This window comes from Cervus elaphus, chromosome X (genome assembly GCF_910594005.1).
Source record: "Cervus elaphus chromosome X, mCerEla1.1, whole genome shotgun sequence".
Classification (NCBI taxonomy): domain Eukaryota; kingdom Metazoa; phylum Chordata; class Mammalia; order Artiodactyla; family Cervidae; genus Cervus; species Cervus elaphus.
In genome coordinates this window covers 33,374,817-33,399,414 of record NC_057848.1, presented here as the reverse complement: position 1 = coordinate 33,399,414, position 24,598 = coordinate 33,374,817, and the positions used below count along the sequence as shown (strand labels likewise).

The 24,598-nt window shown below is 40.5% G+C and overlaps 1 protein-coding gene across 2 annotated transcripts in view; it reads left to right on the top strand.

Moving 5' to 3' along the window:
- The first annotated feature begins 7,255 nt into the window (after positions 1-7,255).
- AMMECR1 (AMMECR nuclear protein 1) overlaps positions 7,256-24,598 on the top strand; it is a 117,863-nt gene continuing 100,520 nt past the window's right edge. The window contains exon 1 of one of the 2 annotated variants that reach the window (XM_043895254.1): positions 7,256-7,894. In XM_043895254.1, coding sequence (XP_043751189.1) covers positions 7,422-7,894 — 473 coding nt within the window. In that variant the 5' untranslated portion in view covers positions 7,256-7,421. The remainder of the gene's footprint in view (positions 7,895-24,598) is intronic. The other variant, XM_043895255.1, reaches the window with a different exon arrangement.

Here is a 24,598-nt window from a genome sequence, read left to right as displayed (position 1 = left end):
AAAAAGTAACATGGAAATTTACATTACCACATGTAAAATAGCCAACGGGAATTTGCTGTATGTTTCAGGGAACTCAAACAGGGGCTCTGTATCAACCTAGAGGGGTGGGGTGGGGAGGGAGATGGGAGGGAGGTTCAAGAGGGAGGGGATATATGAATACCTATGGCTGATTCATGTTGAGGTTTGACAGAAAACAACAAAATTCTGTAAAGCAATTAACGTTCAATTAAAAAATAACTAAATTTTAATTTAAAAAGTAAATAAATAAATACAAGTTAGGTTATATATATTAAATAGGAAAAAAGTGGGCAGGGGAACTTCCTAGTGGTCTGGTGGTTAGAACTTTATGCTCCCATTGGAGGGGGCACAGGTTTGATCCCTGGTCAGGGAACTAAGGTCCCCAAAGCTATGCAATGTGGCCAAAAATAAATTAACTAAATAAATATGAGTAGAGGATTTGAATAAACATTTCTCTAAAAAAGATATACAAGTGGGTGATAAGCACATGTTAGTCCTTGGAGAAGTGCAAATGAAAACTACAATGAAATACTACCTATCATCCACTAGCATGGCTACAATAATAATTTTTTTAATAAAAAAGTGTATAAGAGTACATGAATTTTTGTATTGATTACATTGAAATGATTAGTTTAAATAAAATGTCATTAAGTAAAAAAAATAAAATAAAAACAAGCATTGGCAAGAACGTGGAAAAATAAGAATCCTCACATATTGCAGATGGAATTTGAAAATGGTACAGCCAGTTTGGAAAACAGTCTGGCCGTTCCTCAAAAGGTTACATATGGAGTTACCATATGGTATAAAGCATATAATTCCATCACTATGTATATACCCTCCAAATGAAAACATACATCCACATAAGAACTTGTACATGAATATTCATTGCAGCCTTATTTATAATAACCAAAAAGTGGAAACAACCCAAATGTCAATCAATTGATGAATGGATAAAATATAGTATAGCCATATAATAGAATATTACTCTGCCATAAAAAAGAATAAAGTACTGATAGATGCCACGACATGGGGGAACCTTGAAAACATGATGCTAAGTGAACCAAGGCAAACACGAAAGGACAAATATTGTATGATTCCATATATATGAAATGTCCAGAACAGGCAAATCTATAGAAACAAAAAACAGGTTTTTGCTTGACAGGGGCTTGGGGGTGGGTGGCAGTGGAGAGAATGGAGAATGAATGCTAATGGGTATGGGGATTAGAAAAGTGTTCCAAAATTATGTTGCTGATTGCACAACTCCATGAATATATGAAAAATCATTGAATTTAAATGGGTGGATTGCATGCTTTGTGAATTATATCTTAATATAAAAAAGGAAAGAAGAATCAGAGATGTTTGGGGGACTCACAGAGCAGGTGAAGCATGGGAAATTTCAAGCCCTTAGAAAAGTCATAAGCCATCACGAATCATCTGCAGTAGAAGTGAGAGCATGGGGAGGGGGTTAGTTAGAGAGAAGCCTGTCAAGTGGTATGGAAGAAATCCAGAATTCCTTGTGGGGACCTGGGGAAGATGCTGAAAGCAGCTGAGAATTAAGAGGCAGCATAGTTGCCCGGCAGTCGCCGTGGCATGAGTGAACAGACCTAAAGTCAGGGACTGAATGGAGGATATGGCTGAAGCTTAGAGGGCTTGCAGACCACTGGGAGATGAAGTAAGAATCCTGGCACTAGTAGGTAAGGAAAGATGGCTGAGTTTCCTGACCAAATCATTGTGCATTGCCAATAGTGAGAGACTAAGCCATAAATTATAGACATTTAAACAGTGAAGAGGGTGAGGCAAAATGAGCTAGACTTCAACTAGGATCCAGCAGAGATTATGGGACTCACTCACTGCCGTGAACTTTAAATCAAATGTTTGTACAAAAGAGAGTTTCAATTCAGAACACAGTTTTATATTTTAATTGACAACCTTAATCTGTCCAACCTGTGCCCAGTCTGTGCCTCCAGGCAACTGGAGTAGGTGCTCCAGAACATGATGAGATTTAATTATAGGAAAACAACTATGTGTTTAAATTAAATTTGAAGATGGGGCACACTTGCAGTATATACATTTTTTCACCCCATTAAATGCATAGAGGATAGTAGATGAAGTCTTTAAGGAAAAAAGAAAAGAGTGAAATAGTCAAGTAAAGATTCTCCAAACTAAACATCTTTGCATTTTGATTGCTCACAATTCCTGTTCAGTTCAGTTCAATTCAGTTCAGTCACTCAGTCGTGTCCAACTCTTTGCAGCACCATGGACTGCAGCACACCAGGCCTCCCTGTCCATCACCAACTCCCAGAGTTTACTCAAACTCACGTCCATTGAGTCGGTGATGCCATCCAACCATCTCATCGTCTGTTGTCCCTTTCTCCTCCCACCTTCAATCTTTCCCAGCATCAGGGTCTTTTCAAATGAGTCAGTTCTTCGCATCAGGTGGCCAAAGTATTGGAGTTTCAGCTTCAACATCAGTCCTTCCAACGAACACTTGGGACTGATCTCCTTTAGGATGGACTGGTTGGACTTCTTGCAGTCCAAGGGACTCTCAAGAATCTTCTCCAACATCACAGTTCAAAAGCATTGATTATTCTGCACTCAGCTTTCTTTATAGACCAACTCTCACATCCATACATGACTACTGGAAAAACCATAACCTTAACTAGATGGACCTTTGTTGGCAAAGTAATGTCTCTGCTTTTTAATATGCTGTCTGGGTTGGTCATAACTTTTCTTCCAAGGTGTAAGCGTCTTTTAATTGCATGGCTGCAGTCACCATCTGCAGTAATTTTGGAACCCCAAAAATAAAGTCAGCCACTGTTCCCACTGTTTCCCCATCTATTTGCCATGAAGTGATGGGACCAGATGCCATGACCTTAGTTTTCTGAATATGGAGTTTTAAGCCAACTTTTTCACTCTCCTCTTTCATTTTCATCAAGAGGCTCTTTAGTTCTTCTTCCCTTTCTGCCATAAGGGTGGTGTCATCTGCATATCTGAAGTTATTGATATTTCTCAATATATTACAACTCCTGTAACTGCCAAAATAACACTCATTTTGATCATCTCTTCTCTAAAAACTTTCCTTGCCAACCCACAACTAGCTAGTTTTGTGAATTCTTCCCCATTCAGTATAGATATTCACATAACTAAATCTTATTGAAGAGTTAATATAACTTTGTCTCAAGGAAATAGGTAGTGAAATAACATTTGATTAGCTTGCTTGACAATAGAAGATATAAATGTAACAACTAGAAAACAGTCAAAAGTATACCATGGTCCTTTGTCTCATTAATGTGTTCATTAGATAAAGACAGGTTTCAGGAGGGAAGGATGTGATTTGTAATCAAGAAAACAAAAGCTGATTTATCCATTTGAATTAAAAAGCAGGTAAAGAATTTCAGTGTTTATTCACATATTCATTTAAATATAAAAGGGAACTGATCACCACCTCCGCTACCACAACCATGTGTCATATGTGTACAAGGTTAGATCAAAGTGGTAGCTAATAATACTACATTCTGCAGTTGTTCAAGGATGACAGTTGAGAAAGTTTGATGACAGAGGATAAAAATAACACTTGTTTGGGCATAAATGGAAGTTTTTTCATTGAACTATGTGAACATTCCTCATGTCACCCACACCGCCAGAAACCTAAGAAAACGATTTTGCAACATTTTTGTGTGTTCACTACTCATCAAATTGCAGTTATTCTTTTTTTCTGAAATGAAGAATAACTATTGTAAGCATGAGAACAAATTGAGGTAATGATAAAATAATCAGCAACTATTAGGTATAATTCAATTTCCAGTTTTACTGCTGTTACTAATGTGCATAACCTTTGTTCAAGTAGTTTGTCACAGTTGTGTAACAAAGCATTTGACAAGAGTTAGTTAATAGCAATTTACAGGCAGATACAGAAGCAGAAATGCTTACAGTTTGAATGCACTTTGTCAACAAAGAAACTATGGCCTATTTACTTTTTTTTAATTTAAAAGAAACATGGAATCTTTTGCTCCCAGCTTGACAGTCAGTTACAAAAAGCAGAAGGCACCTTAACGTTTCCTCTGGTGGATATTATCACTGCACTCCAGTATCAGCAGCAGCTAGAAACATGTGCTTTATCATACTTTGACCTTTATACTTCAAGTCAAGAGAATCCTGAGCAAGGTCAGTTTCCTCATCCAGCATGCACTTTCTGCAGATGTAAAAAAAAAAGTTTTTTCCCACAGAATTTGATCTGTGGATTTTATTTGTGTTTGAATGAAATATGCTTATTTCTATGGTGGTGACTTTGCAAGAAAACAAGTGCAGAAGTATTTCCTCAAAGGCTAAAAGGAGGCATTACTACCACCACCACTACTTGCCAAGGGATTTGCAAAGCATCTTGAGGCTCATGGTTAGTATGGGAGACAAGCCAGACTCAGGAGAAGTTAGCACAGAGAAAAAAGTTGGAGTGTTTTTCCCCGTTTAGCCAGCCAATTCAACAAAGTCCTTCAGGTAGTAACACCTAATGGTCAGATAATGATGTCTTTTCTACAAGGATTGTGTTTGGGTTTGTATATTTCCTTTATGTTTGGCATTTAAAATCCTTGGGGGGAAAGCTATTTTTGTAACTCAACTGGGATGTCCTTGTCTTAGGGTTTCCCACTGCATCAGTCCCCTAGCCTGGATGATAACCATGATAGTGCTTTGTCTTTCAGATGAAATGCAGAACTAAGGACATGACTACTGGTGCTTATTAAAGATTCCTTGCTATTTTCACAAGAGTAGGGGTGTTAGACTCTTGTCTACTGGCCAAATTCTAAATTGGGAGATTACATTCTGCTTTCCTGAATTCCCCTAGCAGAAGCAGCCATCCATGGTATCCTACTTTGCTTCCTGTGCTACACTGTTGTGTGATGTCATTAAATGGCTCTGGTTTTCTACTCTAGAAGTGACCACTTCTTAGTGCAGTGGTGAATAAATTGATACCTATTGTCTGATATTGTATTTGACCTAGTTTCAAACAAATTAAAAGGTAGGCTCTGATAGTTAAGGATAAAGAACAAAACAAAACACTCTAACAGTACTGGTTGTTGTGAAGCAGTAAAAAAAAAAAAAAAAAGAAAGAAAAAAAGAAAATCTGCTTTCTCTTCTGCAACACAAATTAATACATTTTTAAAAAACTACACTAGTGGTTGACAACGAATTGTTATTTTGCCTCAAACAGAAGGATAGTTCTAACAGCAATGATGAGGTTTGAGAGGATGTGATCACATATCACAAACCAATTAAACCATCTCTTTCGCCTTTAGGTTGCATCTAACTATCCTAGACAATTGATCTGTCTGGGTTTCAAAGAGAGTCTTCATCTTTTCTTCTTAACATATTTCAGTGTTTTTTAATCTTTCTATAAAAATGATGTTCTTATTTTTATTTAACCTCCAGTCCACCTACTGTAGCTTAATGTTACCATCTTTTATCCATCTCTAGCCTTTTATCCTGCACTAGTACTGAGAGGCAGTGTAGCACAACAACATGGTTTTTGGAGTCAGACATGCCCACATTAAAATCCATCACTTTATAGGTGTGTGATGTTGAGCAAGTTACTACTGAGGTTCAATTTCCTCATCTGTAAATGAGCACCCTCTTCAACCTCATGTGAAGATCAAATTACATAATATGTTATTTGTAGGGTTATGGGGTAAGATGAGGCACGGTATTTGGCACCCAAAAAGTGCTCAATAAATAGTAGTTATTTATCTGATTAGGTGCACAGATCTGACTCAATTCATAAACTTTAAGAGTGGGGAAGCAAACTTCCTGGATTTCAACACAAGTTCCCTGGTAGCTCAGTGGTAAAGAATCCGCCTGCCAATGCAGGAGACAGAAGAGACGTGGGTGTGATCTCTGTGTTGGGAAGATCACCTGGAGAAGGGAATGGCAACCCATTCCAGTATTCTTGCCTGGGAAATCCCAAGGACAGAGGAGCCTGGTGGGCTACAGTTCATGGGGTTGCAAAAGAATTGGACATCACTTAGTGACTAAATAACAACAGTGTCATAAACATACTAGGCACAGAGGCTCAAATTTTGTTGACTTATTTTTCCCCTGAAGTGAAATGAACAGCCCTCACCTATTTGCAAGATATCACATACTTAGCTCAAAGGTGACAAAATCGATCCATCCTCTGATGTCTCCAAATATGCAGATAGATACCTCGCTTAGTCTAGATGTTTTGGCAAGGCAAAGACACAACATGAAAAGCTTAGGCTTTCTGTTTCTATGAGGTTTTGTTTCTATGAATATTTTACATTTGATTATTGTCTTGGGCGCCCAGAATGGGAGTGACTCAATCAAACGCCTTCTCATCCATCCAAGCATTCTTCGAGAAAATTTTAAAAGAATACTAACAACTATCTAATTATATACCTGAACAAAATCTTTCAACTTGTGACCAAGTATACTACCTGCCCTGTTTATCTGTAAGATCTATGCTAACTACAGATATATTTCTAATCTGCTTTGTTCCCAAGCCAATCCCCTTTCCCAATAACCCACCGGTGCAAGTTCCAGACCACAATGAACATCTGTGAACCAGTGAGGTGTTGGTTAGGATTTTATTTTTTTGCTTTTAAAGGTTTTTACGGGGCTAGGAAGGAAAGTTGAGGGACACGCATGGGGATATATAGAGTCGATTGGGCTGGAATGTCTGTCAGTAAGGAAAGAGTGTGTCTCTTTTACCATAATCTTGGAAAAAAGATTATGTGCGTGTTCAAATGGAGTCACTGCAGCATGGCCCGTTCCCCGACTGATTCATAAGCGGCGATCTCAGGTGTGGAGTTCCAAGCACCTGCTTGATCACACTCCGGCAGTTCAGAACCCAGCGTATTTGAGGCCGGTGGCTCAGGTTCCACTTAATTTGGCTCAGGTGTCACTAACACTATTTGCAGTGCCCGTCACTGAGTCGTATTTTGGGACTTGGATACTTACTTCGGACTTTCTTGTTTCTCTCCGCTTCCTTCCCATTAGTTTCCCTTTCGCTCCTCCGTCCCCGGGGTGCCCACTTCCTTCCTTTCCTCCCATTCTCCGCTTTCTTCTTCTTCCTTCCTACTGGGCTTTCCGTCTCTCCTCCTCGGAGGGCCGCCGGGCTCGAGGCTGAGGCTCGACTCCGAGGAGGAGGAGGCGCGAGGCCGGCGGGACAAGCGCGAGGTGCCGAGCCGCGAAAGCGCGGGGCGCGCGCCGGGGCGGGGGCGCGCGCGGGCTGGCCGCGTGGCCGGGCGGCCGGAGCAGGGAGCGGCGCGCGCGCGCGTGGCCCGCGAGCCCCTGGCGCGCCCCCGGCGGCCGGGGCCGCAGCGTGCTCGCCCCCGCCGCCAGCTCGCCTCACTTATGGGTCGGAAGCGCTGCGTGGGGGAGACTGTTCCAAGATGGCGGCGGGTTGCTGCGGGGTGAAGAAGCAGAAACTGTCCAGTTCGCCCCCCTCTGGCTCGGGTGGCGGTGGTGGCGCCTCCTCCTCCTCCCACTGCAGCGGAGAGAGCCAGTGCCGAGCCGGGGAGCTGGGACTAGGAGGCGCCGGTACGCGGCTCAACGGGCTAGGAGGTCTAGCCGGAGGAGGTAGCGGCAGCGGCTGTACCCTCTCTCCCCCCCAGGGCTGCGGCGGCGGCGGCGGGGGCATCTCCCTGTCGCCCCCTCCGAGCTGCGGAGTGGGGACCCTACTTTCTACCCCGGCCGCCGCCACCTCTCCCTCGCCCTCCTTGTCGTCCGCCGCCTCGTCCTCATCGCCCGGCTCCCGGAAGATGGTGGTGTCAGCGGAGATGTGCTGCTTTTGCTTCGATGTGCTCTACTGTCACCTGTACGGATACCAGCAGCCCCGGACCCCCCGGTTCACCAACGAGCCCTAGTGAGTACCGTGCCCTCCGTCGCCCTCTCCCTTGCGCTCGGGATGGGGCTCAGAGTTGAGGCAAAGTACGAGTCCGCCTCCCCGCCGGCCGCTGCCCCTGCCCCTCTGGCTGCCCCGAGTCCCTGGAGCCACTCTCCCTGAGTAAGGGCACCCCGCACTTTCTGCCCTCTGAGGCAAGCGCCCCACACTTGGAGAGGGGTGCTGCTGCGAGAGATGGCTCGCTGACTCCCAGAGGTGTTCGCTTTCTCTTTGAGATAACTTCGAGGAGTTTTGACGCTCTCCTTCGCCACCCCGGGTCCCCATCTCCCGGGTTTGGGAGCTCTGGATCCCTCACGGTGTTGACCTCTCCTGGATTGGGTTTCCTTGACCCCCACTGAAAGTCCCGCCGGTGTTCCCGCCCCGCGTACCATGCACATGGAGCGTTACTATCCCATTGCAGCGTAAAAAATAGCAACTATCCAACTTCTGTTCTGCCAGTGATGGAACTTAGCTCCGGAGCCTATGAGCTTACCCATCTTTTTCCTTCGGGTTTTCTTGTGTCCTGGGGAGGGAGGAGGTTTTTTGTCAAAACACATGTTCCCTTAGTACCTATTTTTATCCGAACTTACCCATTAAAATGTGTTTCTAGTGAAGCGCACCGCCGGCTCTCTCACATTTAAAGAGTGAGATCTTTTTTTTTTTTTTTTTTAATTCCACCGTCTGGGTAATAGCTCATTCAAAGAGAGCTGTCCCCATAGAGCCACTGTCAGTTTGTACATTACGCGTGCACTCGCTTTTGTGTCGATTTCACTTTTAAGAAACCCATGTTAGGCTTGACGATTCGGAAAATAGTTAAACAATAAGTGTGTAGGAATTTCTATGGTTTCCCCCGGTTTTGTACTTTTATTTTACCCTTCAAGTGTGTGGTTGAAATTGTTTAAAATAACACTGTTACAGCTAAAAGCCAGGTTAATTCTAATCCCTGTCCATTTGGATGTGTGGGAGATGGGGCACATGTTGTTTTTTTAATGTGTACACTTGAGTGTAAACTGACTTTTTGAGTTAAATGCTCAAGACGGAATGTAAAGCCCAAGGAAGGGCAGAATGACAAAGAGGGTGATTGTTTTTCTTATGAGTACTTAGCATCAATGGGAAAAATAATAGAGAAAAATTTCAGTGAAACTTATACTGAAAAGCATCAACCCTTTTTCTGGTTAAGACAAGTGCCCCTTGTCCCCATACCGTAAGTACCTAAATTGATGTTCTTTTAAAACTGCTTCTTTTCATTTTGTGAGATTAGGGGATTAACTGCGACTGGATAGTATAAACACTCTGCCTAGTCTAAAAATATTCATTTAATATGTAAAGTGGAAATTGCAATAAAATATCCTGGAAATTGTAAATTCGTTTTGTTTTTCTTTGGCTTTGATACTTGAAATGTATTTCATTTGTATTTTTGCCACTTTTCTGTGGTCTGTGCATTTTCTTTCAGACCTGGTTCCTCTTTGGGCATTGGTCATAAGAAATGCGTGAAAGAGCATAGAGACTGACACTTGGTCAAATTACATATCTTGATAACTTTCATAGTTTTAACTCTAGAAGCTTAAATCCTAAACCCACACCTGTACTTAGCCAATTTGCTTTTTGGTTAAAAAGTAGAATTCATTTTGAAAAAGACTGCCATGTAAAAAAAAGTCTATGAAATATTAGGTTGAGTCACTTATTTGTGACTTTTCTGCCTTCTCTTGGATGTCTATGATGTATTAAAGCCAGTCCAGGGATGATACATAGGTTGGCTCAGCAAAGTCATGGGACTGCAAAAATTCACTCCTGTTTAGTTATATGAGTTTGGCAAAGGCTGTTTTACTATTCACGCTCCATTGCTCCAAAGCATATGCGAACACACTTTCAGGAGGTGCTATTTTCACACGTTTTAAAGTGAGTTTGGGTTAACTGAATGACTGTAACAAGAATTTTAAAAGGAAAGTGAGCTTGACCAGCTCATACAGAAACTGCTTTTGAAAGTGTCATTTAAGAGTGGCTACTTTGCACACATAGTTAAGTATTATTTCTCTAATACCCCACCCACTGGATTTCTTTTTCTTGGAATTAAACAGAAAAAATAAGACACCCTTTGACAACTGTGGATATGTTGCAACAATGGTGAAAGAATAATAACTATTATCATTTAGCAGGCCTTGACTGTGTCATGTATTCCACCAAACAGACAAATTTAGAAGAGACACTGAACATGACCAAGGGGAGAATGGAAGTTCACTTAAGTGGAAAGAGGAGTGTATCTTTATTTTCATTTATCTTGAAGTCATTTTGGAGGTGGACTATGGAAAAATTTAGGAAAACTTCTTCAAAGCAGGGTTTGATCATGGGCGTGAAATAACTGGAATCACTTGACAGTGCCTCGGTAACCAGCACCCATTTTCTTTCTGTTTTACATATTTAATAGCATTGTGTTCTTGTTAGTGTGGCTTGGTGCTGGGGGCCATAAGACATCAATAGATACATTGCTCCCCCACCTCAGAGTTATTAGTATCATGGTGTTATGAGCAGTGCTGTTTAGGTCCTGTCTCTGTCCACCAGAAGATGTGCTTTCCGATGGTGGCACATTCTCCTATGGGAAAGCAACTGTTTTCATCCCTTCCCAGGACCTTTCTGCCAAAATGTCTGTCACTGGTGAAATCTGCCTTTTATGGGCTTAGAATTTCCGGTTTCATCAGTGACCCTTCCACTCCAGTAGGTTATTAGAAATTTCCATGATCTATCAGTTTCAGGTTTGGTGGGGAGGATGTCACTATAGGAACAGGCTGTGTGGATACAGATTCTTCACTGTTGCTGCTGTTTCCTTGATTACCTACCTCATTACAAAGAAGGAGCAGTAGCTGGGGCTTGGGAGGAGAATGGAAATCTGTTCAGTGGAGGACAGGTAACATTTGTGTTCAGAGTGAGGAATGAATGAATGAATCCTTGGTCTCAGTTGTACAGCCACATGTGCCCAGAGAACTAAGGTTCAAAACATGATTTAAAGAAAACATGACTTTAGGTGCATTTTACGATTCACAATCAGAGCTTTAGATTTATAGATGGGAACGTTATAAGGGATCCACTGTGCCAGGTGTTGAGCCGGTTCTACTCCAGAACTGTCCTTCTCAACTTTGGCTGCACATTGGAATCACTGACGAATTACTAAAAAGACAGATGCCTGGGTCCCAACCCCAGAGATTCTGATTTAATTGGTCTTGGATAAGGCCTGGGCATCAGGATTTTTAGAATCTCTCCAGGTGATTTTTTGACATGCAGCTGAGGCGGAGGACCAGTATGTTGTATTCGACTAGGCCTTTCTCCTGAGATTGTGATTAATTTGGTGTGAGGTGGTTCCTGGGTACTTGGATTTTATGAGCCTTCTGAGTAATTTTTGGTAAACAGCTGGTTTGGGAAAACATTTGCAGTGTGGTCTGCAGACACATCACCTGGAACTTGTTCGAAATGTAGGCTCACATACCCCATCTCAGACCTGCCGAATTTGAATCTACATTTTAACAGGCTTCCCCAGGTGACTCTTAGGCACATGGAAAAGTTTGGGGAGGTGTGGTTCTCAAACTTTACTTCATAAGCTCCTGTAGTGCTTGTTAAAACACAAATTGTTGGGCCCCATTCCCAGAGTTTCTGATTCAGTCGGTCTGGGGTGGGGCCGTGAATTTGCATTTCAACCAAGCTCCCTGGTGATGCTGCTGCTACAGGTCCCAGGACCACACGTTGAGCCCCACTGGTTCGGACAGCAGTGAAGACCTGAATAAAGTACTTGAGCAATTGTAAGGGAATGGCACTTTTCACGTCAGCTTCCAATAGAAAACTTCCTGCTTCCATGCCAATATCCTTTATCATGTTCTTTCTAACTTACACCAGGGAGACCGAATGCTGCCAAGATCATAATAAGAGTCTGAGGTTCTTGGGATGGTTTCAGTCCGAGGTGAGATTGGGGGGAGGAATCCCTTACCTGGAAACCTGCAGTATGATTTTAGGGTGTTTTTTTCCCAGAAATTGTTAAATGTGAGGAGCACATTTTAGGAATAAAAGCAGCTCAGATATTATATCTTTAAGTGAGTTTTATTGATTTTAGTAAGTAAAGCCCCCTTCTGTTCCCGTAAAAAAACGCTTTGATGGTTAGCTCACTAAATAACATGTTGTAATAAGATTTTAAAAGCTTTTTACTCACACTTATGCTTGCTGGATTGCATTTTAATAATTTCCCTCATTAACAAAGAAACAGAAAAGGATCCTGCTAAGGCACTGGGATTATTCAGTCTTATATCTTTAATACTGTGTTGCATGTCACATCCCATGAACCTTTTATTTTAATCTTCTTACCACCTTTGAAGTTAATGCAGTACTACATTTTGTATAAACCAGAGCACATAAAAGATACTTTACTATTAAACATCAGTAAGTGTGTTTTCCCCTATTGCAGGGAACAAAAGGTGTTTTTGAAAAAATCCACTCCTGGACATGCAGATTTTCAGAGACCCTCATCAGGTGTTTGAACAATTACCTTTTTCTTGTCTTGTCACAGTAGTCAAATTACTGTTTGTCGGTGTGCTTGGGAGGAATTGGGTTGCTATAGGGAGATGAGAGGTAGGCACTTTGTTTCATCAGAACTGAAACGATCCTATCCCATGTTAGTAAGAAAGATGATTTGATAATACAGCTCAGGTCAAAATGATATTAAATCAGCATTTTAAGCACAGACTATTTCTGTTAAGTCTCTTAACAGTCTTCTGACCAGAATAGCTGGAAGGTGTGTGTTTCTCCTAGATGATGCTACTAAGCCATTACAGATTTCCTTATCTATGCTAGTGTAATGATCGTGATGTGTAGTTCTTCTTTTAAAATAATAGTCTGAAAAATTGTTGAGCATTTTGGGAGGTATTATATGGGTTGTTTTTCAACAAGGTCTATTTCCATTGGAAGGCAATCTGGTTTCCTATCTTATGGCAGAAAAGAAAGCAGGGCATGCCCCCAGTTGTCATTTATGCGGTAAAAACCTTCAGTGACTGAAGTGGTAGGATATAGAAATACAAATTACAAAATTATTTTTACATCCATGCATAAAGGTGTATGTAGGGCAAGGTATATTTAGTTACAAAGGAAAACTCGATGCTTATTTTACCTTCTCCCCCATATGGCCAAAGGGAGTGATAACCTAGCTCATAATTTTTCTTGCTTATGAATTGTGTTTGTGCTGCATTCAGGTCCCAGTTAGTCAATAGCAACCAAGAAGGATCTCTAAGTCCACTGGGAAGAAAGACCACTACTGAGAAAGAGAAAACTCTGTTAGCCCAAGCATATATTGTTTTTTTTCTCTAAGTATGTGTTTCTCAGAAACAGACTAACATCCACATTGTTGTCTTTAAAAGACTGTACACTTTTTGAAATTGTGTTAAAACACTATGTCCTATTACTGCAGTTTATTATAATTTGGAAGTCAGTTGTGCTTCCCATTAACAGACCATCTTTTTGAGAATGTATATGTGTGAAACACTAAAACTTGTGCAATGAGATTAGTCAGAGTTCCCTATTTCAATAGGCGTTTTTCTGTTCTCTCCATGTCACACATGCTTGCCTTTTTTAAAGCAGCACAATGACCAGGGCTTTTACATTTAAATTTTCTTAAATAGTCTTTTTTCCCCCCAACTTGTGTAATAATGTCTTTTTGATACTGTTCTGAATCAATTAAGCTAAGTGCATGAGGACCAGCAGTAAAACCCAGGGGCTGCCAAGAATGGACCTTCAGTGTGTAAGCTGTCTTTCCACAATCAGTAATTGGGCAGTTGCTCACAGGACACTGGAGACAGTGTGGGAAGCCAGTGGTTGTGTAGGTGGGAAGAGTAGATTCCCAACAGTAAACTTATTTAGAGTTGAGCTTCTGTCGTTACAGTGTTGCTAAGAGCAAAAATGAGCCACAAGCTTATGTAGTAGAAAGAAAAGTGCCCAAAGGAAAAAGTATGGTGTAATAATGTAGTTGGTTGGGTGGGGCATATTTTATGTTTGGTCCAACCATAAGTGGCATCTTTTCTATCAAGTGTGGGTGTATTTTCTACAGCTCTTAGTGTACCATACTTTCAAACTTGCTCACCTGTAAAAATGTTAGTGTTGAATAGCTGAGTGGAAATTATATGTCACTGGGGGAAGAAACCTGTTTTTTTTTTTTTCTCATTAGCATATATATTTTGCTGAGTTCTGTGGTTGGAAACTAGAGAAATAGAAGAATAATTCTATCCTCACAGAGCTCACAGTGTCGTTTAAGATATGATACTTGACATGCTTACAGAGCAATACATAGATGATTATAGGTGAATTAGATACATCAAAAATACTGTGCATAAGCATGATAATGACATGGGATAAAGGAGTGGCCAAGAAGGCGGCTTTTGGGAGAGGACAACTTTTGAGCCAAGTTTTTAAACGGCAGAAGCACAGAGATTATTGGTAAGAGCCTGTGAACAGTAGATCTAGAAGTCTTACTTGGTTGTTCTCAAACCGGTTGCTGTCACCACCACACCCCTTGCCACAGCACTTGGGGATTCCCAGCAGCTGTCTTCAGTCAGCAACTTAAACACTCAGCATTTGCCATACCACTCCCCTTGCTCTGGTCTCTTAAGATCATAAAACTTCAAGGAAATGGAAAGTAGCCTTTTGGCTTGGGAACCCTCTGAGAATGCTGCATAAGAAATATTGGATCTGATTATAGTTTTTCATATTAGGAAGGGAACAGAATTTATAGATGAGTCCTCTAGAATGTAGGATGAATTGGAAGAGGAGCATAAAGGTAAGAGAGAACAGTGAGACTTAAGGTGATGAGGGCACAAGGAATGGACCCCAGGGACATAGTTCGAGAATCTAGGAAGGTTGGAAAATCAAGAAGTGGAAGGAGTTATCATGCAGGGACTCGCACTCTAGGGCCAGGTTTTGTGTAGGAGTGGAAAGATAGCAGCTCACCTGTTTTTTGGCTTCCATCATTGCCTCTTCTTTTCTTGGCTCTGTGCCTAGCTATTCTTGTGCTCAGGAAAAGTTTGTTGAACAGCTCTGTTGGAATTGCTGTGAAATTTGATCTCAAGTGTAAGGACCTTCCTTCCACCTTTCACCTATTCCCAACTGTATCTAATGTGAGAGAAAGGAGTAGAAGACATGTTGGTTTGATTGAATTTGGATCAAGTATGAAGATAGCTGAGATAGCTTTTGGACAAGGACCTGAAATGAGGCGATTGCATGTGAGTAAAGAGGCATTATGGGTGGAAATCTACCAGATTCCCATTGCTGGGGCAGGTGAATGTAAGAGAGGCTTGGAACATAATTCAGAGTTCATAAGTCTGAGGAACCAGGAGAATGGTGGTGCCACTAAAAAACATGGTGGGGGAGGGGATCAGTTCAGTTGCTCAGTCGTGTCCGACTCCTTGTGACCCCGCGGACTGCAGCATGCCAGGCTTCCCTGTTGATCACCAACTCCTGGAGCTTGCTCAGACTCATGTCTATTGAGTCGGTGATGCCATCCAACCATCTCATCCTCTTTCGTCCCCTTCTCCTCCTGCCTTCAATCTTTCCCAGCATCAGGATATTTTCCAGTGAGTCAACTCTTTGCATCAGGTGGCCAAAGTATTGGAGCTTCAGCTTCAGCATCAGTCCTTCCAATGAATATTCAGGACTGATTTCCTTTAGGATTGACTGGTTTGATCTCCTTGCAGTCCAAGGGACTCTCAGGAGTCTTCTAGAAATAAATAATTGGTCAGGTGAAATCAGATTTTTAATATGTATATTTCAGGTGTTGGCAGTTATCAAATGTCATTTCTTTTTTAATTAACAGCCACAGAGCAGCAAAGAGCTATTGTGATGATTTAGTTGGTCTCTTGGGATCTCTCCAACCTCCCTTTCTCCCCCTCTGCAGCTTTGAGCTGCTGAAATGGGTAGAGATCAGTGATAGTTTTCAGCTTTGTCTTGTTAGTGAAAATACTGACAGAATGTTGGGTTTCCCTACTGTATGTTTATATATTTTCTCAGTCTTCAGCCTTATCAGTTTGAAAGCAGTTAGTGATTTTTTTTTAATTTCCTTATATGTATATCATAGCATAGCTTTCAACAAAATAGAGCCTTGTGGAGGACCATCTCAGGAACTTCTAGTTTCAGGTCTTGGATGAAAGGAAATTTCTGAAGGATAGAAAGTACTATCTGGTACTAGATTCTAGGTCCTCTGTCCTCAAGCTTAGAAAGTAAAGAATCAAACTGGATCTGTTTTGCATCCTTGCTCATTGATCAAAGAGAGTTATTATCAATGGAAAGGATAAGCCATATTGCTTTGTGATCTTTGCAATCTTCAGTGGATGGGCAAATGTGAAAAGTCCTGCTTGAGTACAGGCCTACTAATTCTAGTTTTTAAATAAGGTCTGTGATAGTCTTGATGATTCTTGCCTTTCCCCTATCTGTTTCATTTTACAGATAATCCACACTGTGACCCAAAGCCACATGCAATGCTGGGAGAGCACAGTTGACTGTATTATGCAATATCCTGCCGGAAGATGCTGACCAGCTCTCTAGTAATGGAAAGTAGTGAGATTGACCTAACTGCCTATGTAGCTTGGCTTGCCATTCCATATACTTTCTGTAAGCATATTACACACAATTCTAGTAACATATCTTATATTGAGATCTTAGATTGCTACAAGGTGATGACACCAGATTCTCAGCTTTGCTTCAGGCACTGGTGGATCTTTGAGTCATTCTCATGGTATGGAATTTATGAAAAATCAGTTTTGGTGTTGTCAGCCTGAAGGCCACCACACTGTGTCTGCCTCAAAGAAATGCTCCCCTGCTAGTCACATTGATGGGCTTCTTCTTTGTGACATTAGTATTGTTTGTGTAGCCTAAAAATCACATGGTTAAGTGTAAGTAGTTTGGGGTGCAAATAAGTTATATAACTGGTAAAACTTAGACTTCAAGCGCAAACCTTATTGTAGTAAGACAAATACCCTCTGCGTCCTGATTTTGAACAGCAGTGAGGTAAGTGTTTAGATGATGGGTGCTTTTTTCACTTTTTTAAAAAAAAAAGATGGTAAGTGGAAGACAGTGTTGCTGATTTATTCACTAAAGAAGAATTTCATGAAGTCTTCTGGCCTTTTTTCCTCGTTAGATTATTGCTTTCAATGCATTTTGTCAAGTTCCCCATGATTAAAACAAACTCTCATGCTTCTTTTGTATTAAGAACAAAATCTTCCCAATAGCTTGGCCAGGTATTTGATTTTGTGAAATAGCTCTTTGATGGTAGGAGTAGGGGGCCAGGCAGTCAGTGATTAAAAATTTTTGTTCAATTTGTGGATCCATCTGCCCCACACCCTTGTCAATTCAACACCCCCCCGCCCCGCCATAAGAACAAATGGGAATGATACTGCTTTCTATTTCTCTGACACTAATGAGGTGATATGTGGTTTGTGGTATATTTCACTCCACGAACTCCCCTAACCATTGCCCTGTTCAGCAAGTTGTTTTGCAGAAATCACCCTTTCACACTGAAAGCATGGCTCTGTGGAGAAAGAGAGTCACATAGAGCTGGAGGCAGGAGTAGAGGGCATGTGGGAATCAGGGAAGGAGAAAATAAGATTGTTGTTAAATGAGGTGACACCTGGATTCAGGGCAGATAAAGGGACCGAGTGCCAAGTCTGGAGCAGGGCTGCTACAAGAGGTGTATTTTACATGATACAAACCTAGGTATTCCTCCTTTAGGACCAAGGGTTGTGGCACTCTGGTTAGAAAGAAATGATGGCTACCAGCTACAGATGGCACAGCATGACGTTTAACAACATAAGAGAATTTGTGTATGGGTCCCCCTGAGTGCTCCTTAGAGACCACATTGAAAATCATTCACATTGTGTCCTCAGATTGAGGCCTCTGGGTGAGTTTGGGAGCCATGGGACAAGTAGCTTAAGTATTTTGTTTAGTTGCTCAGTTGTGTCCGACTCTTTGCTTAAGTATAGCCCAAGTGGATAAATGTAGCCGCTCTCTGGTCATTAATCCTTTTTTTTTTTCTTGATGTGTCAATGAGCATAGTTATAAATCCTCAGGTATTCAGATGTGTCTTTATTTTTAGGCCCATGTATTTAGGTATTAATAGCCTCTCCTTAGATGTAGGAAGTTTCTTTTATATAGCTTGCTCACAGATATTCTCCATCACAAAGATTATGGAACAGATACTATGAAAGCAGAGACCCAGCTGTAATTTCTGAATGCAGAATGCAGTCATATGAAGGCATCCTACTGAGCATGCTCAGCTCACTGTACCTTGTCTCCACTGTCTCTTAACAGGACCCACTATGGTCGGTTTAGTTTGTATATTACATTCTCAGAGATAACCGGAGCACCAGCTGTTTTTGGTTAATGACTTCCTCTTCTATCATATAGGTGTATATCAATTTTAGCAAGTATTTTTTATTGTTGTAAAAAACACATCACATGTGATTGATCCTATCAACACATTTTAAAGTGTATAGTACTGTTAACTATAAGTGCCACGTTTAGCTCATTTTTGAAGGTATGTATTAGTGTCTCTACCTCAAGCAACTAAGTTTTCATAGGAATGTTGGAATCTTTTAAAATGTCATCTTACCAACCCATATTAGAGATGCATGAAGCCTATATGCAGGAGAGCCTAATTTAGGCTTTGAGGTATTTATTTTTCCACACTTATTGAAAATTATGAATAAATTAGATTCAAGCCATTATAGGCAGAAACAACCATTTAAGAAAAGTTAAATTTCAAGCTAGTAGCATTTCAGTTAGTATTTGACCTGGCATTTATCATTTCTTTTACTAGTACACAGAAGAACTATACAAAACAGATCTTAATGACCCAGATAACCACGATGGTGGGATCATTCACCTAGAGCCTTGGAATGCGAAGTCACGTGGGCCTTAGGAAGCATCACTATGAACAAAGCTAGTGGAAGTGATGAAATTCCAGCTGAGCTATTTCAAATCCTAAAAGATGATGCTGTTAAAGTGCTGCACTCAATATGCCAGCATATTTGGAAAACTCATCAGTGGCCACAGGACTGGAAAAGGTCAGTTTTCATTCCAGTCCCAAAGAAGGGCAATGCCAAAGAATGTTCAAACTGATGCACAATTGCACTGACTTCACATACGAGCAAAGTAATGCTCAAAATTCTCCAAGCCAGGCTTCAGCAGTACGTGAACTGAGAACTTCCATATGTTCAAGCTGGATTTAAAAAAGGCAGAGGAACCAGAGATTAAATTGCCAACATCTGTTGGATCATAGCAAAAGCAAGAGAATTCCAGAAAAACGTCTACTTCTGCTTCATTGACTATGCCAAAGCCTTTGACTGTGTGGATCACAACAAAGTGTGGAAAATTCTTAAAGAGATGGGACTCCCAGATCACCTTACCTGCCTCCCAAGAAACATGTATTCTGGTCAAGAAGCGACAGTTAGAATTGGACATGGAACAACGGACTGGTTTCAAATTGGGAAAGGAGTACGTCAAGGCTGTATATTGTCGCCCGGTTTATTTTACTTATATGCAGAGTACATCATGCGAAATGCCTGGCTGGATGAAGCACAATCTGGAACCAAGATTGCTGGAAGAAATATCAATAACCTCAGATATGCAGATGATACCACCCTAATGGCAGAAAGCGAAGAACTGAAGAGCCTCTTGATGAAGGTGAAAGAGGAGAGTGCAAAAGCTAGCTTAAAACTGAACATTCAAGAAACTAAGATCATGGCATCTGGTCCCATCACTTCATGGCAAATAGATGGGGATACAAAGGAAACAGTGAGAAGCTTTATTTTCTTGGACTCCAAAATCACTGCAGGTGGTGACTGTAGCCATGAAATTGAAAGATGCTTGCTCCTCGGAAGAAAGATATGACAAACCTAAACAGCGTATTAAAAAGCAGAGATGTTACTTTGCCAACAAAGGTCCGTCTAGTCAAAGCTATGGTTTTTCCAGCAGTCGTGTACGATTATGAGAGTTGGACTGTAAAGAAGGCTGAATGCTGAAGAATTGATGCTCTTGAACTGTGGCGTTGGAGAAGACTCTTGAGAGTCCCTTGGACTGCAAGGAGATCCAACCAATCTATCTGAAAGGAAATCAGTCATGAATATTCATTGGAAGGACTGATGCTGAAGCTCCAGTACTTTGGCCACCTGATGGGAAGAGCTGATTGACTAGAAAAGACCCTGATGCTGGGAAAGATTGAAGGCAGGAGAAGAAGGGGACAACAGAAGATGAGATGGTTGGATGGCTTCACTGAATCAATTGACATGAGTTTGAGCAAACTCCAGGAGATGGTGAAGGACAGGGAAGCCTGGCATGCTGCAGTCCATGGGGTCACAGAGAGTCGGCCATGACTGAGCGACTGAACAAGAACAAATACTGACTCCCTGTATTCAAACAGAGCTTGATTTTCTAGCTTTCCTCTTGGGTTATTATCTCATCTTCTATTTTTTTAGGGCTTTCTAATGAATTTGCTAATAATAATATAAGGAAACATCTGTGACAGGTAGGAGTTTGGCCTTTGTTCACCCACTTTTAAAGGTGGAGGGTGGGACCAAGGCATTGAAGAACATTAGTTTTGACAGTTAATCCTGATGTTTCTTAGAAAATGTGTTTTCTAGAGAGACTGTAAATTGGAAGACATCTTGCTTCATAGGATAAGTAAGGCATTTCAGTCCATATGTTTGTGTATAAACTAGTTAAGCACTTCTTGAAATGGCATCTTATAATGTACACACTTGTTTCTAACGGAAAGCTCACTTCTTAATGTGTTAATAGCATCTGTGAATCACTTCTCGGCCTTTTGGCTAAGATCAAGTGTAACAGCATCTGTGAAATAATGGATATGGTCAAGTCAGGGGTTTTCAAAGTTGTTTATTTGCTCTGTTGTCTACACAACTATATGAGGTTCTTTATCATTAGCAGAGGTACAGATGTTTTTAATAGCATTACTGAGTTATAATGCATTAATTTGGATTTTGGAGAAGTTTCTTGCTTCTTTCATTTAGAGGTGCTTTTGCACTTCTAAAGGAGAAAATGGAATTTTCACCATGATTATCCCTTTGCTTATAGACATTTAAAAATGAATATTTGTTTAAGCTTCAAGATTTATTTGCCAGCATTATCTTAAGACAGTATGTTTTACATCAAAACTTAGCTCTTATTCTAAGCTAGTACTACTCTTCATATTATGGTTAATTCTAATATTTCCATTCAACAAGTGATATAAGTGTTGTGGGCGGAACACTGTGGTAGCCTCCTTTTTCGGTGTGGGTGAGTGATCTATAAAACAGGCATAAGCCATACTTCCCGCCTTTAAAAGGCTTGCAGTCATATTGAGGAGACAAGATTCAGGAAACAAATAATGAAGTCACATATGACTTAATGGCCAAATGAATGATGGAAACAATGAGGTCTGGAGGAGTTTGGACAAAAATGAATGTGAGCTGGGGTTATGTAGGAGGGCTTCGTGGACAAAGTAGCGTCCAGGCTGGGTAGACCTTTTTCGTAGATAGATCAAGCATTCTAGACAGAGAATCAATTTAAAGATACAGAGGTCAGAATGAGCACTAGACAGTAGTCAATGGATGCCGCAAAGGTAGATTGAAGTGGGGGAGATCCTAGCAAGAAAGGAGATGCATCAGGGTACTGTTGCTATAATTCAAGCATTTGGAAATGAAAGTCTGCCAGTTGACAATTTTAAACTATTAATGGCTTGTGAATTGCCTCTTTCTTGGTAAAGTTTCCCTTTTGTTCAGTTAATTATGCCTCAGCAGCTTCTTTAATGTCTTGAATGTCGTGAAGCCTGGACAAGAGACTAGGAAATAACACAAGTAGGAGTCTGCTGTGTACACAAAGTGCTTTCATTCATCAATAGACATTCAGCATAAGTCAGTTAGATTAACAATAGTTATCATCCTTTGCCCGAGTGTCTTTTATGTTCAGTGTTCTTTTTTTCTTCCAAACTTCAGTGTCTCAAACATGAAGCTGGGAAAACTGAATAGCCACAAATATTATATAATTGAAAAAATAAACTAATTATTATGGAATTAAATGACTGTAAGCCATTTTCTTTCTCCCTAAATTAATGAAGAAATTTTAACTTGGATATTGCAAATGTAACCCTCATAAGGTAGGTACTGGGAGTTATAATTATAGGGGGATTGTGTACTAACTATTGAATGATGTCATTTGTTAAGTTAGCTTTAGATTAGTCTAGTGGGTGTATTCCTTATGGTTCTTAACATGCCCTACTCAAGAATGCTACAACTGTTGAAGCACAAACTATATAAGCAAAATCACTGAAGGTTTTATAGTATTATTTAGAAACACAGTTCTAAAATAGTTTCCTGAATTATAATAGAACAGCATATTTTTATTTTATGCTGAACAATTGCCCTTTGAAGACAAAAGAGCAAAATTCTCAGTCTTTTCTTGATAATTTGTCTTTAATTGCACTAAGTTACAGGTTTAGAACCCCCAAATTCTTCTTCAGTGATCACTGTAAAATTTTATTTTAGTAACTCACTTTTTTTTATTCTTGAGAATATATTCAGAATATAAGGAAATTATTTTGAAACTATGAGACTGTCTCTGACAGGTTTTAGCCACATAAACATGAACATTGTGCCAGCATACTCAGGAAATAAAGGAAAAAAAAATACATGAGCACAATGCTCATGAACAGTGTTCTCTATGTAGTCAGTTTATGTTTATAAGTAAATGAGCTCTCCCTTATGTCATAGCCTTGAATTAATGAATAATCTGTAACTTGAATTATCTATTACTATAGCGAAGTGAAGAAACACCAGATGTGAAGAAAATAGTGGTAGTGAAATGTTTTTGAAAAAGAATGGATTTTGGCCTATGCAGGTGATCACAGATCCCTGCCACACAGTAGGGTAGGAGGCCAAATGGAATCCAGTGATTTTGTTGGACAGATCACACAAGGGTGGTCCTTGATCACCCTTAGTATGCTTAAATCTTTATTAACAAAGGTGCAGGCCCTTCCTTGTCAGGGGGAGGAGAGGTAATTTTGTTTATACAGGGCTGAACCACTTAGATGCCAATTTCGTTTTTCACAGGCTTCAAACAATAGGCATGTTAAATAGGCAGTGGCCTCCATGGTGTAGAACACAACCAAGGCTCCATTTTGATGTGGCAAGAGAACAAGCAAATCCAATTTTAAAGTGAGCCTTTGCTGTATTTTATTCAGTTCAACCTAGAGAAATTCAGGTTAGTTTTTACAGAAAAGGAGTGTTTTAAGTCTTGAAGCTTTCTTTCACTTTTTCATGAGAGTTATAATTATTTGCCATCCCATAATAACCATTCATTAACCCTTTATTAACTTAAATAACCTGCACCAACCCAGCAGGGTCAGTGGTGCTTTCTTGTTCTCAGAATTGTTGTATTTATCTGAATGCTTTTAATTCTCAGTCTTTCCTACCCCAAAATTGAAGCCCAAATCCAGGAAGATCCTTCTCTTCCCCTTCCTCAACATAGTTTTTCTCTAGAGCTTCATCATTTTTGAAAGTAGTAGTCTTGAATATCTGAAGGCTTGGAAGCAACTGCATAATAGAATTTTGACCACTTAAATCCTAGCAGTGTTGAACCACTTTGCATTATCTAGAAAGCTATTTGCTGGTCTTGCTAGTTTTGCAGTTTGGGGAGGTGGTGGAGTAATGGTGGTAGATAGATTGTGAATTTATGACTTTCAGGCTTTTTCAAACTGGATTTAATGTCTGAAGGAGTACTTAAACATTGTTTAAGTGGACTGATGAATTCCGAGCAGTGCTAGATCTCAAAGATTTCTAGGTTTTCTAGGCAATTTAAAAGCAGAGAATAAGTGAGATATTCCACTGTGCTCCTTCCTGTGCTTTACCTTAAAGTGGGTATCTTTTTCTCTATGTGTATAACTGACACCATAAGATCTTTGTGGATTTATTTGATATTGTTTGTTATTTGGGGACTGACCTGGCTACATGTAGCTGTACGCAGGAGGGTAAGAACGTGTATTTATGGTTCTCAAGGAGTTATGGCACAGACTTTAGTCACCTGCTTATCTTTGACTTGATGACTCCATTCTCATAGGAGACTGGAGTAAGGGGGAAAGTACTGGATGGGCTGAATTGGGAGGCTGAGACTGACACATGTGCACTCCTGACACTGTGTATAACCAGGTCACTGATGACAGCCCAGCTGCGCATCAGGGGGCTCTGCTCAGTGCTCTGTGGTGACCTCAACTAGAGGGAAATCCAAAAGAGAGGCGATGAATGTACACAAATAGCAGAATCACTTTGCTATACAGTAGAAACTAATACTGCGTTATAAAGCAACTGTACTCCAGTAAAAATTTTTAAGAAATCAATATGAAAATTTAAAAAAAGATTGGAGTGCTTGGAAGGCTATTTGGTACTGTTTACTTATTTTTTCTACTGTTTTGTTTTACACTCTAGGTTTCCATATGTTTAAATAAACGTGTCTTTCTTTCCTAATATTTCTGCAGTCAGGAGTGTTTAATCTGTTGCCTAAGAATGTATTTTGGGAGGGTCAGGAAACACACTGAATATCCTACCTTTGATGAACCAAAGGATACCTTTATTTGTTTTATGAAAATTCTTGATGTTTCTGTTCTCACATTAATATAATTTAGAT